The 15,577-nt window shown below is 35.5% G+C and overlaps 1 protein-coding gene across 1 annotated transcript; it reads left to right on the plus strand.

The window, feature by feature from the left end:
• Nucleotides 1-2,973: 2,973 nt before the first annotated feature.
• LOC149812840 (metalloendoproteinase 3-MMP-like) lies at nucleotides 2,974-4,148 on the plus strand. Its single transcript, XM_089991632.1, has one exon. It carries the CDS (start codon nucleotides 3,023-3,025, stop codon nucleotides 4,079-4,081), a length of 1,059 nt encoding a protein of 352 aa, XP_089847758.1. The 5' UTR covers nucleotides 2,974-3,022; the 3' UTR covers nucleotides 4,082-4,148.
• Nucleotides 4,149-15,577: the final 11,429 nt, after the last annotated feature.

A 15,577-nucleotide genomic window follows, 5' to 3' on the forward strand; every position in this document is an offset into this window, starting at 1 on the left:
GGTATCTCTAGTTGCTAAGTATAAACACATAAATGGCACCCAACGGCTCCATTAGCTGCATTTGTTTGAAAGGGGTGACTTGTGAAAGTTACCAAGTTGAAGTAACCATGGATGCTCTTCAGCCTTTTGGCAAGGCATACACACCCAAGGGTTTCGAACTTGTGACATCTAAGTTGCATTGTGTCATAGTTTTTTGTTCGACCAAAACATTAAGCTGGGGTTAGGCAGACCCCTACCAGTTGTACAACCATACCATTTGGGGTTCGAACTTGTAACATCTAGTAGTATATATATATACTTAAAGCTGACAACTAAAAGTTGCATTGTGTTATAGTTTTTTTTCCACAGCAAAAAGCTGAGGTTAGGCAGACCCTTACCAGTTATACAACCATACCATTTGGGGTTCGAACTTGCAACGTCAGAACACAAGGTGACGTGCACTAACTGCTCGTGCCAGACAAGTTGAGCCCCCGTTGGTCATTGTGTCACAGTTTAACAAACATGGTTCTATACTGATTAGAGATTCACATGGGTGTTGGAGCATCATATTCAGGCAGTTGTGTGTAATTATTATTAGATAATTATCCAAAAAAAAAGATATTTGGTTAGACCTGTTGTGAACCACAAATTTATAAAATGTGGGGCAGATATTATCTCATTGCTGACCACGAGTCTTTATTAATTGTGAGCCCATCTTTGAGGAAGCAGATCAGGTCATGCTGAACATGAGCGTTTTTGCTCATGCCGACATCGTGGCCGTCTGTTTGCATTTTGGATGAATGCCACGTGGTTTTGTGACGAAGAATATATTTAAAGGATATTTAATTACTACTTGTCAGCCAATGGATCAGTGTAAAATATTGAAAGTGCCCAAACACTTTTTTTTTTTTGAAGTCAAGCTGGGGTTAGGCAGACCACTACCAGTTATTATTCAACTTACCACTGAGGTTTGAACCTGCAATGTCCTATAACAAAGAGATATATATGTACTGACCCAAGGTCTGGACACGAAGGTCCGATTAATACATGAACCTGGGTATATTTTGTGAAATTTTATGTCAGATCTGAACCCACCCAAGTTCTTATTGAGACCCACAAATTTTCAATGTAAAAATGATAAAAAATATTATTGTGTCAGGTATGGTTCGTATGTGGTTCGTGTAGTTCTTATCATGTTTGAGTATGATTTCTCTTATAGTAGACCTGATTAGAACCGGTTCTGGACTCGATATCATACCCGCAAATCTAATCCAAGTCTGGTTTCACCTGAATCCGAACCAAACCCGCCCCGTTGATACCCCAATTTATTCCTGGAGAGAGAGAGAGAGAGATAATTGCCTGTGTCACTTGGACAGGCCATTTGAGCAGTGTGTCCTTGGTGACATGAGTGGACATGGTCGGACATGAACACTGCATAATATTTTAACATTATTTTAATAAAAAAAATAGTTTTAAGTATTTTTACATTTATTAAAAAATAGCCTATTCAGGAGTGAAGCATATACTGACAACATTGGGCTAATGTTTTGCTGCAAAGGATATCACCCCACACGCTCAAATAGTTAATAAGATTGAGCCTTTGACCTTGTGCTCCCATTGTTAGTTGAATGCTAATGTGACTTATACCTAATTCATCTTACCAAAAAATCAAGGGCATGTCCTCCCTCCACGTAGGGATTCAAATCAGCATGCCCTCACTCGTTGAAAACAGCAACCTCCCCTTCTGATTAAAGAAATTGGTCATGTAACCCCACAAAGAGAGCTTTACCAAATATTCCCAGTTTTTTTTAAGTACAAGGGCTACTTTTCTAAGGGAAAGATCCTAGTAGAAGAGTTCTAGAACCATATGGTTGACCAAAATACTTTTAGAATAAGAAAGTTGGCAGTCTTTAATTGATCAATTCAAATATCCTAGTAGAAGAGTTCTAGAACCATATGGTTGACCAAAATACTTTTAGAATAAGAAAGTTGGCCGTCTTTAATTGATCAATTCAAATTGAAGGACATGTCAAGCATGGTGATTCCCTGAGGAAAGGAATAAGCCCACAGAGGTTTATGCTGTCAGGACAGTTATCGTATAGAGCCAAAGCGGTTAGGTCTCTGATCCTGGGGAAGGTTTCTTCGTGTAAATATCAAAAAAAATAATTGGACATGTACTAATGTGAATGTTGTGATCGTTAGGTTGGACAATCATAACAATCTATATAAAAAATAGACCAGGTTGGAGTGAACTAGCAGGAGATTCTTAACTATGTAAACAGACTGGATGTGACCAATACGAGATCCAACTAATTAGATATTTGTTAATTGGAGTCTAATTCAAATTCAGATTTGGATGAACAGAAAGCTCATACTAATTCTGATTCTTTATATGTAATCGATTCAGATATCCAGCAAATCCCAAATATCCATCAGATTCGATAGCAAAACTCAAAACCAAGTCCGAAACTGATTATTAACTGGATTTGGTTTGGCTAGCAAAACTCAAAACCAAGTTCAAATGGATATCAGATAAAATCCAGTCTATTAACATCCCTAGAGATTATGGTGCTTGGCCCAACTTTGTTTCTCACTGGCAAAAGTCTTTGGAATCCTTAGCTAATTGTAATCACTCTGATGCTAACAAATTTGTGAAATCCAATTTTTTTTTGCTTTATTTAAAGTTTAAGAAGATGACCAATAAAATTGATTGAAACACCCACAAAAACTGCCCAGTTTGACTATTATAATCTGATCAACTCATTGAAAAGGTGAACTTAAAATATCAATTTTACACTGTCAATATTTCGTAATCTCCATGAAAATTTCTAGTAGTAGTTGGCCCTCGACTTTGACCAACAAAGCCTTCAGGGTAGGTGCAAGAAATCGGCTGTCCAAAGAGAATACCGAACCCCTCCCACACGCCAAGAAAGTACCTAACAACAAAACCCTGTTCCACACATATATGTTATACCACAGCACAGGTAAACATTATCATCTCTCTCTCTCTCTCTCTCTCTCTCTCTCTCTCCAAAAGCCAGCCATGAATTCCTCATATTCAATCTCAGCTATAGTCCTTGTTCTTCTATTGAGCTTTGCCGGCCGGACTTTAGTTTCCGGCGACGATATCGTGAACCAATGGTGGGAAGAATTCCACAACCTCTCCGGCTGCCACAGGGGTGACAACCTCACCGGGCTCGATTCCCTAAAGAGATACTTCCACCAATTCGGTTACCTGGGTGATGGTGATGACTACTCCCATGAGTTTGATGCAGATCTCGAGGACGCGATCCGGACGTACCAACAGAATTTTGACCTGAACATGACTGGATTATTGGATGACGAGACACTGCAGCAGCTGGTCCAGCCCAGGTGCGGGGTTGGCGACATAATCAATGGTTCCTCCTCCATGAATTCTGGCCGGAATCTCAGCGCCATTGGCAACTCTGTTGCTCACTTCTCCTTCTTTCCGGGCATGCCCCGGTGGGAGCAGTCCCGCCGGGATCTGACATATGCATTTTCACTATCGAATCAACCATTCGGAGCTGCCGATCTTCGTCCGATCTTTGCCGGTGCATTTAACAAATGGGCGGCGGCCACGCCGCTAAAGTTCACGGAGACATCGGACTACTCGTCGGCCGATATAAAGATAGGGTTCTTCCGGGGGGATCATGGTGATGGGGAGGCATTCGACGGGCCGATGGGGACCTTGGCCCATGCATTTTCACCGCAGAATGGACGACTTCATTTCGATGCTGCTGAGAATTGGGTGATCAACATTGCCGGGCTCTCGACATCGGGGTCGGTCGATCTAGAGTCGGTGGCGGTCCATGAGATCGGCCATCTGTTGGGTCTGGGCCATTCTTCAGTTAGGGAGTCCATCATGTTTCCCACCCTACTTACAGGAACAAAGAAGGTAACTTTGGCTTCAGATGATATTCAGGGAATTCAGGCTCTCTATGGACAGAATCCAAAAGGGAGTGTTTCTGTTACTAGTCAACAGAGCGAACAGACCGGTGCTGGTTATTCCTTACCAAGCAATCCTCTGCTTGGTCACTTCAGTGTTATTGTTTCCATTTTCTCCCTTTATTTTCTTTTGTAAAAGTGGTGATTCATTTGTTTTTTATGTTGCTGTATATTGAAGTAGAGCAGTAAATGACATTCTTTTCCTAGGGAAGTGATTTGGTGACCAAGTATTGGTTTTTAAAAAATTTCTTTTTTTACGAGAGGAACGATGAAACCACCTCTAAAATCAAAGACCTAATGAATCGCCCTGGTTAATCTTGCTGTACTTACGGTTGCTTTCACAATGGTGTAAATTCATGACACACTCCTTTGCTTGCCCTTTCTTATTTCCAAAGCGCTGACGTCTGTTAGGGTTTTTAAGTTATTAGTGTGTGAAATTTTGTTTATCGGGTTAATAACCTTTGATCTTATTTTGGTTGGACATTGTTGTATGCAATGTTATCAGTATCGGCTGATACGCATAGTATTGGCAGAAAATGGATATGCTGCAAGCTTGAATCAGCTATTATTTAATAAATATAAAAATACCAAAAAATTATTTGTTTATATTGTTTTAAAATTATTTTTAACATGTCACATTATGATTGATATGTAATAATTTCTTATTATTTTTGAGCCCCGATACAGACGATTCACTTGAGTATAACGCCTGAATCGGTGGCCAAACAATTCAGGGTAGATAATAATACTGACAACATATATATATATATATATATATATATATATATATATATATATATATATATATATATGGTGTTAAAACAATTTGGTGTTAAACCACGTTCTAAATGGGTTTTTCGGGCTTCTCCGGTGCTTTTTATGCAGTTCGGCCCCATAAATGTGTTGGGCATGGTCAATTTGCTAGGAATCCACACTTGGATATGTGTTTTTGATGAAAAAAATGATGTTTGGAGCCTCAAAAATTTACAAAGATTTTGGATGGCTGATTTTTCGATATTTATAAAAACCCACCCATGTGTTGGAATCAAATGCTTCAAGAGGTGATCCTCTAAAATCAAGTACATAGATCACGTGTACGTTCAAAATTTAAAAATAAAATAAAAAAAAACCCAAAAATCCCATTTAACATGCGATTTAGCACCAAATTCTTTCAGCACAGACCCATTACTCTCTCTCTCTCTCTCTTTGTATATATATAGATATAAAGAGAGAGAGAGAGAGCCGAAAAGCGATCAACATTACTTAAAAGCTTTGAGTCCCACAAGCACAAATACAACGGCACTACATGAAAACACCATTTACACAAAAACAGAAAAACCCGAACACAAAACAGAAAACTCATCAAGGACCACAGACAGGATGAGGATCCATTGAAGGCAGAGGCAAGTCTTTGAGATATATGCGTAAGATAAGATACACATCAGCCAAGAGAGAGAGAGAGAGAGAGGGCAGCCTAGGATATTAAGAATAAAATATGGTTTAAAAGCATCTTTTTGAACTCAAGAAAGTAGGGCACGACTCTGTAAAGGCAACTCAGCGAAGCCCCTTGGCCCCTTTCATTAATCACGAGACTACGACAATCTTCCAAACTTTTCCCAACATTTTCTTTTCATAGGGAAGTGATTTGGTGACCAAGTATTGGTTTTTAAGTTTTTCCTTTTTTACGAGAGGAACGATGAAACCACCTCTAAAATCAAAGACCTAATCAAGCTGGTTAATCCTGCTGTACTTACGGTTGCTTTCACAATGGTGTATTGCTTTAGAAAGTCGCAAGAGGCATAATACCCTTGCCCTTTCTTATTTCCAAAGCGCTGACGTCCATTAGGGTTTTTAAGTTATTAGTGTGTGAAATTTTGTTTATGGGGTTAATAACCTTTGATCTTATTTTGGTTGGACATTGTTGTATGCAATGTTATCAGTATCAGTGAGTATCCGCTGATACCCATAGTATCAGCAGAAAATGGATATGCTGCAAGCTTGAATCAGCTATTATTTAATAAATATAAAAATACCAAAAAATAATTTGTTAATATTATTTTAAAATTATTTCAATAGTTTTAACATATGTCACATTATACATTAGGATTGATATGTAATAATTTCTTATTATTTTTGGGCTCTGATAAGAACGATTCACTTGAGTATAACTCCTGAATCGGTGGCCAAACAATTCAGGGGTAGATACCAATACTATATATATATATATATATATATATATATATATATATATATATATATATATATATATATATATATATATATATGTGTGTGTGTGAAAATGGCCCGTGCTAAACCAATTTGGTGTTAAACCACGTGCTAAATCAGTCTATTTACTAGGAATTCACACCTGGATCATGTGTTTTTGATGAAAAAAACGATGTTTGGAGCCTCAAAAATTTACCAAGATTTTGGACGGCTGATTTTTTCATCTTTATAAAAACCCACCAATGTGTTGGAATCAAACGCTTCAAGAGGTGATCCCTCTAAAATCAAGTACATAGATCACATGTGTACGTTCAGAATTTAAAAATAAAATAAAAAAAACCATTTAACATGCGATTTAGCACCAAATTGGTTTAGCACAGACCCATTACTCTCTCTCTCTCTTTCTCTTTATATATATATATATATATATATATATATATATATATATATATATATATATATATATATATATATATATATATATATATATATATATATATAGCGGGGGCAGTCTAAGATATTAAGAATAAAATATGGTTTAAAAGCATCTTTTTGAACTCAAGAAAGTAGGGCACAACGACTCTGTAAAGGCAACTCAGCTACTTCCCCGAAAGCTCCTTGACCCCTTTCATTAATCACGAGACTACGACAATCTTCCAAACTTTTCCCAACATTTTCTTCCTAGAAATTAAATAACAAGAAAAACTTGAATATGAAGAAATTAAGCTTTGATTGGTGAAACTCACGAGGAAGACGTCTGTCAAAAAGTTAAGCTAACTGTACTTTCCGGTGGGAAGAGAACATACAATCGGTGTTGGAGGGAGGGGAGGAGAGTGTTTTCCGTTGGCCTAACCTTACAAAAAAAAAGTTGAGGCATTTCTTGTATTCCCACTCAAGAGAAGCTTTTTTCCTTGGAAAAGACCATTTTGAAGGAAAAGATATGAACACATTTTGACAATAAAGTTATTATTTTGCATTTATTATATAGTCTCCACCAAACATTTTTCGTAGACATGTTTGTCTCACCCTTTATAAGAAAGATGCCCTGTTTCGTATGAAAGAGAGCTTCTTTCATTGGAAGGGCATGAAACAAACTCCCCCTTATATGGTGCTATCTTGGGAATCTAAAGAGAGAATCAGGAAAGTGTTTTAGCCTTCTATTAGAAGCAGTTGGCATTAGAATCTGATTATTTTCATTACTGAGCAAAGAGAAGGCTTGGTTTTTAGTTGTTCAGGAATAGTGAAAGATTGACTCAGAGTTGACCTTTCTACATAGAATTGGCCCAGTTCTTGACGGGACAGGAAAAAAGTTGTAAATTAAATCACCTTTACATGGTGAAAAAGTCATCAGTTTGAGTATAATTATTTGTTCCACAAAAAAAGTTGGGGTTAGGTAGACCCCTACCAGTTATACAAGAAATAAAAAAGTAAGATCACATATTTTCAGCATATTGGGTACACAAGCGCAGAGAGAGATGATCATCATCATGTAACAGTCATTTTTTGAAAAAGATTTTATAAATGCTCCAACAAATTTATAATGACATTATAAGGATACATGATCAAGATGTCATTTGAGAAAAATTTAGAAAGCAATAACATTTTGGCCTCAGATATAGAATTTAGGATTAGGAAAGGATTTAGGATATATATGTTTGAATAGGAAGCACCAAGTGCAATCACTGACTGCAGTTAAAAAAAATTGTGTCACTAATCGCTCGTGCTGTCAGCAGTGCAAAAGTGTCTGCTGTTTGTTGAAATAGAAGGGTGTTTGAAGATGCTTTCTCTCTCTCTCTCTCTCTCTCTCTCTCTCCCTATATATATATATATATATATATATATATATATATATATATATATATATATATATATATATATAGGGTAAAGATTTGCTAGTCATTTGTATGTATAAATAACCTAGCAAATGGGGGGGTGGAATCCCCTTGTTTGTTTGTTTTTTCCACATCTCTACAGGTTTTGTTTTATGGGAACCGGCTATTTTCATCGAAAAAACATGATCCAATAGTTCATTCATACTAATCGAGCATGCTGAACACATCTATGAGGTTAGATTGTGTCAAAACAACTCACATTGGGAGATTCAAACTAGACTGCAGGTACATTCGATTATACCAAATATAAACCCATATATATATATATATATATATATATATAAGGAATAGTACTATAACGAGCTTTTGTGGCTTTGATCTATATTTGGCTGCATTAAAAGGGTAAACATTGGTAGTGCCATGGTTTACTTGTAGTTGCTGTTTACTGCCAGTATTTATAGTTTGTACAGTAGCAATACATTACGTAGTGCTACTATTTTCACGTCTCGTCATTTTTACTTACAGTAACTTAGCTGATGCCATGATATGTATTCCTTTTTGTTGCATTATATATTTGCTGCCATTATTTATGGGAGTATTGTCAACATTTAAATTTTCACTGCTAGAACCTCCTAATTAATGTATTATGTTGCCCTAGTATTTTCCCCATTGTTTTTTCTTGGATTTGCTTTATGTGTTCTTTTTTTACCCTCTATTACATTTTGTCTCGATTTTCCTCTTCGATCAATCCGGGTTTTCTATTTCCTTTAAAAAGATTTTTTATTTTATTTTGGTCTATTTCCTTTAAAAAGATTTTTATTTTATTTTGGTGCTTGATCGGATTTGGTTGATCACATTAACCTTATTTTTCATCTATTGTTCCTTTTTGTCCCCTTGATGTATAGATAAGTATGCTGATCAGGGGTGTCAACGGTTCGGGTTTGGTTGGGATCGAGGTTGAAACCAGCTTGGACCCAGTTTTAGGGTATGATATCGGGTGCGTACCTGGATCTAATCAGATCCATTATAAGAAAAAACATACCCGGACCCGATAAGAACTATATGAACCAGACCCAGACCTGATAAAACCATATTTTGTTATCATTTTTACATTAAAAATCTGTGGGTCTTAATCGAAACTCGGGTCGGGTCTGGGTCTGGTATAAAATTTCACAAACTATACCCGGGTCTATGTATTAATCAGATCTTTGGGTCCGGACCCAGGTCTTAATAGGGTCTTATTATTTATCACCATACCCGGACCCTATAGGGTTTGGTTCAGGCCGGGTCTGGGTAAACCCTACCGGTTGACACCCTTGTGGTTGAACATTGGTGTTTTCATCAGTACGGTTTGCTTCTTTAGTAAACTAAACTAAACACCTTTGTGAATTTTCTCCATTTGAAAATTTAATTTGGTGAGCTAAACACTCGCTCTATTCTGCATCATATTAACAATTTGGGTTTGCCTTTGAATGGCAAGGGTTCATTTCAACAGTTTTTTTTTTTTCTGTTCTTTTTTCAACTTAAGGGTATGTTTAATCGCTTGTCCAGGATGAAATGAACAAAAAGAATGGAAGAGAACATTGGTTTTGTTCGTTCTATAACAACTGTTCCAAGTCCAATGTTTGTTTCGACCGTTCCCCTCATCAATCTTTCAAAGTTCAAAGTTTGTTACGAACATCATGGACAAGCCATCACACTAAAAAATATGTTTAAAGAAAATCAAAGAAAATAAAAAAAATAAAAAAGAAGAAGAATACCTTAGTCAAGATTTTAATCAAGAAGAAGAAGAAAAAGATCGAAGAAAATCAAAAATCAAAAAAGAAAAGAAGAAGAAAATACCCTAATAAAGATTTTAATCAAGAAGAAGAATATCAAAGAAAATCAAAAAAAGGAAAGAGACCCTAATCAAATCTAACCTAATAAAAAAGGGAGAGAGACCCTAATCGGATTTTAATCGAAACTAACCTAATCAATGAAAACCTTAAATAATGAAAATCAAGAAGAAGAAGAAGAAGATGAAAAAGAAGAAGAAAAATGAAAAAGAAGGAAAAATGAAGAAAGAAGAACGAAGAAGGAAGGGGGAGAGACAAAGAGAGAGAGAAAAAAAATGAAGTAGAACGAAGAATGAAGAAGAAGAAGAAAGGGAGAGAGAGAGAGAACAGTGCCTGATTGTCGGTGGCCTCGCTCGGCTTGCACAGAGATAGAGTCGGGGGGAAGGGTCCCCCCAAACTTTTTTTTTCTGTAACACCCCCTACCCATTCCCTACATCTAGTTCTTTTTGTAACAAGGGAGGGGGTGTTACTAAAATTACATGCTTTTTTGGATGCGATGGACACATGGAACGTGGCAAACTCACGGAATGCGGTCCGCCGCATCCAACGTTTGTTGGAATCTCTGTTCCCAACGAGATTTTCAACTGAATCCCACTAGAAATGGCGCATCAAACATACTCTAAGGGAATGGATTTGAGTGGCAAATATGATAGATTTGTGGAGATGGGATTGATATAACAGTGGATGAAGAGCTTTTTGTGCCTTTGTTAGAACTTGCTATATGTATGAAAGGAGGGAGGGTACTCAAGCATGCCCACAATGCAGAACCAGTTACATAAAGGTCATGACTTCCCCATATTCTTCTTTTTCTATAATTTTAATATAGAGAGAAGATAAATGCATTTGCAAAATACATTTGACTGTTTTTTTATTTAGTAAGTCCTGCATCTGACAATGGACATGAATGTGTGTCTGGGTTGTGTTCCAAGGACATGAATGGGTCAGATTGAGTTCAGATGTAGGCTTTAACAAATTCTATCTAATTGGATATTGGCCAACTTGGGATTCAGATGGAAAAGGATATACCAAATTTGAATTCAACTAGCTTTTACGCATCATTATATTGAGATGCAATTCATACTCAAATTTAGATGTAATTTAATTTGGTTTCCCTTAAATATCCCACATTAATATAAACAGGTGTTGTTAAAAGTGCACTTGAGGCACAAAAGGCACTCCTCGCCTTGAGGTGAGCCCTCTGCACCTTAACACCAGGCTAAGGCATGGCGAGAAGAATAAGAATAAGAAGATAATTCTGTTTTTTTAATCCTGTTATTTCACATCTATATAATTTGTTTCTAAGTTATATAATTACTTTCTCAATTATATAATCAGTTTGTCAGTTATATAATCAATTTCTCAATTACTTTTACATGTTAATATCAAATATTTTAGCATTTATTTCAGATTTTTTATTTCTTATTGATTGTGGTTTCATCAATAAAACCTTTTTTTATTTATTTATATTTTTAGATAATTTTTTTTAAAGTTTTCAAAAAAAAAAAGTTGTGCCTTGAGGCTGACGCCTCACCTCAACTTTTGGTGAAGTGTCTCACTACGCTTCAATGCTTTTCACAACATTGTTCTAATCCATTAACCACTGAATAGCTGTATTTCTGGCTCCACTTTTTTTAGTTAAGAAGTATGAATCATGGTAACAAATATCACCGATATTTTGAATATCTTAAATTTCACACTTTACTTTCCATGACTGATAGTTTGCTGTTAAAACCATGATAGTTTCAAAAACTTGTATTTTGAAAGTATAATGTTTTAACACATTAAAAATGTGTATATATATATATATATATTGATGGGAACGTGCAAAATAGTTTTTTCGGAGTTTTTTTTTGTTTTGTTTTTTATTTTTGACCATACGAATTACTGTAATTTATGTGTTTGATTTCATAGGGATTGGCTCTTGTATCATTTAATTCTGGGTAGGTTTTTATAAGATTTGAAAAATCAACAGCCTAAAATCTTCCTATATTTTTCAAAGCTCGTTCTTTTTCATAAAAAAAGATAATTCAGGTGTCAATTCTTAACAAATCAACCATGCGGAACACATCTACATGGTCACAATTGTGGAAAAGATGCTGAGAAACTCATTTAGATCCATTTTGCACTCTCTCTCTCTCTCTCTCTCTCTCTCTCTCTCTCTCTCTATCTATCTATCTATATATATATATATATATATATATATATATATATATATATATATATATATATATATATATATATATATATATATATATATATATATATATATGAGATATGCAAGTTGGAAAGAGAGAGCCTAACTAATCCCATAAAACATAAAGAAAGAAACATGTAGAGGTGATTAGTAAAAAAAATTAGGCTTTGACAGTTATATTAATTGTATCCAACTTGTAGTTTGAAGCTAAACATCTGACTCAACCATGCATTGTTTTTATTGTTCAATGACCAACTGTCATATGTGTCTGCATGTATATCGGTTGCACCAACACCCACTAGTAAAATCGGAATCGGACCCATTCAGACCGAATCGGCCCAACAGCAATTCTAAAATGGCTTATTCAATTCGGTTTTTAATATTCTTTTAAGGGGGTTGAAATCTTTTTAAACCGTGACGTGTTATTTGATGGTGAAAGTTGACCGATTCATCTTCAATTCGATACGGTTTGGTTTGATTTTTTCCCTTTTTTTCAAGAAACCGATTCACCTAGTGAACCCATTTTAACATCGGTAAAAACCACACTTTTTCGTACTTTCTGATCAGTTTATGTTTTCCTTTTTTACTGAATATTTCATATATGGTCTTTTTCTTACTCGAAGAAACCACTATATGATCAAAAGACCTAGCCGCATTGGCTCTGCCTGTCATATTTACTGTCACTGTCCTGGCAGCATAAATTCTTAGGGTTTATCCTTCGTCCCAAAGTAGTTGTCATTAGGGGTGGCAATCGTGTCGGGTTGGCGGGTCGACCCGACGGGTTGGCGGGTCAGCATACCTCAACCCGAACCCGACCCAGCCCATTCATTAAACGGGTTGGCTGTGGCAAACACGAACCCAGCCCGTTTAATAAACGGGTAACCCGACACGACCCGCCAACCCATTTAATAAATGGGTTGGGTCGGGTAAACAGGTTCTCAGGTTCGCAGGTCAGGTTGGCGGGTTGACGGGTCGGGTTGTCAGGTTGACGGGTCGGGATGGTGGGTTGGCGGGTTGACCCACCCGCCTAACCCGTTTATTAAACGGGTCAGCCGGGTTGGCGGGTTGGCATACCCCTAACACGAACCCGACCCGTTTAATAAACGGGTTAGGCGGGTCAACCCGTTTATTAAACGGGTTCGTTTTTTCCAAACCCGAACCCGCGTAAGAGTCGGGTTGGTGGGTCGTGTCAGGTTTTGCCACCCCGGGTTGTCATCATAGTGACAAACGTTTTAAACGGCAATTTCTCGTTTCTCAAAAACTTGTGAGAAATTGAATTTTTTTTATAAATCTTGCATTTTTTTCGGCAAAATCTTGGCAATAAAAAAATAAATTAAAAAATATAAATTTTATTTTTTATAAGAAAATATTAATAAAAAATATCTAAAAATAAAAATACACATTTTTTCACAATAAATAACCGTTTAAAATGTAAATATTGCGTTTAAATCATGTTATTTATGTTTTTTAATAAATGTCAGGAGATTTTGAAAATCTTGTGAGAAATTGCCGTTTTAAACTTTCAGGCAATTTCTCACGATATTATCGCAAGATTTTCATAAATCTGGGGATATTTGTCACTATGGTTGTCATGCAAGGGGTGACGTCCATGGGATTTGAACCTACACCACCTGCCTAGCTGCCTAGGCCCTGTTATTGTTTAGTAGAAAATAACTTTTGAGCCATGCATATGATTGTGGTATTTATGTAGGTTTTTAACGAACTTCAAAATTAATGGTCTACGATTTATCAAAATTTCATAGCTCAAAAATTATGTTTTTTTGCCTAACAGACAATGTTGCGTACGCGATTAAATTGATAAGATGGAGTTACAACCTATCATCTCCAACTGCATAACACCTTACCAATATATATTTATCTTATAATATATTATATTAATGTTAACAATATTCAATTGATTGAAATCATCAATATCATTAAAAGTGGTGACAATTTTTTTTAAATGTATGGTTACTTTTTATCAATGTTGTCAATGTTGGGATCGAACACGTATAGTTCTTTCAAAAAAATGCTTGAATCGGGCTGTATCGAATCAGACCTATGTCGATTGGAAATTGATATATTTTAAAGTGTTTTTAATTAAAAATTCATACAATTAAAAATAAAAAACTCTTTAAAATTTTCTTTAAAAGTAAGAAAAAATCAGAGAGAGATAATTTTCTAATTAAAAAATCATAAATTAGAAAAAAGTTAAATCTTAAAATAAGAAAAAAAAATCAGAGAGAGAGAGAGGCTGCTTATGGCCTTTGTTCACTGGCGGCACGGGCGATACAGTTCCTCCCTGCCTACCAGCACCGTGAGTCCAAAAGAGAGAGAGAGAGGTCATTGGGTGCATGGGATGCTTTCGGGAATAGAGATGTCGGCAGCGACATCCACAGTTAAATCGGGAATATATATATATATATATATATATATATATATATATATATATATATATATATATATATATATATATATATATATATATATATATATATATATATATATATATATATATATATAGTAATGATAAGGTGCTCTTGGAGCACCTACTCCCATCTTTAAGAAGCTTTAAATTTTGAAAATTTGAGTTTTTTGTTTTAATCAGATCCCATAGATAAGATCTACAATAATTATTTAGTGAAAATAAGTTTTGGATCATGTGATGTAGGTTTTTTTACTATACTTAAAAATCAACGGCTGCGTACCAAAATTTCATGACTTAAAAAATATTATTTTTATTTCCAAAAAAAAACCATGCTTCCTATCAAATAAATTATGTTGAGTAGGTGCAACCTACAATTATGATTTCTAGTAGGAGAGAGTAGGTGAGCATTACTCATATATATAATATGAATGAGTAATCCACTCTTTTTGCTCACCTTCTCGTTCTGGCCCTTAAAAATCATCAGTTTTGGCATTTTTTTTCACTTCTAACACCATGGATGTGATCTATAGGTTTTGTTTAGTGCGAACTGGCTTTTGGATCACCCAAATCTGATCTGTATACAGGTTTTTCCAGTGATTATCAGTTTTTTCCTGCTTATAAAATCATGTTTTTTGTAAAAAAAAACATGATCCAAGAGTCAACTCTCACTAAATAGAGCATGCTAAACACATGTATAACTGTTCAAATCTATCATAAAACACTTGAAAACTATGGGACAAAACCGGGTAAAACTATTACTAGGACCTAATATCTATCTATCTATCTATCTATCTATCTATCTATCTATCTATCTATCTATATATATATATATATATATATATATATATATATATATATATATATATATATAAAGGAAGTCAATCTTATTTTATGCATAAAATGAAGCAATAAATTTCGAAACATGTAAACAATGGCAAAGTAAAGAAAGAATTGTGAGGCTTTTACCCATAGAACACGCCAAAGTACATGATCCCCATGTGCTTATTTATGGATATTTTTTTGGTAGTACCGTGGGAGCCCACTTTCATATTGAGTCACATTATCTTCTATAAGAGATCCGACGCTACGATGAAGTGAGTATGTCTATCTAGTCCCT

The sequence above is a fragment of the Nuphar pumila genome, chromosome 16 (assembly GCF_984573655.1).
Source record: "Nuphar pumila chromosome 16, dmNupPumi1.hap1.1, whole genome shotgun sequence".
Lineage (NCBI taxonomy): Eukaryota > Viridiplantae > Streptophyta > Magnoliopsida > Nymphaeales > Nymphaeaceae > Nuphar > Nuphar pumila.

Bases quoted from the DNA above. Each gene is read 5' to 3' on its own strand.
- LOC149812840 (XM_089991632.1), top strand. From the start codon at position 3,023: ATGAATTCCTCATATTCAATCTCAGCTATAGTCCTTGTTCTTCTATTG.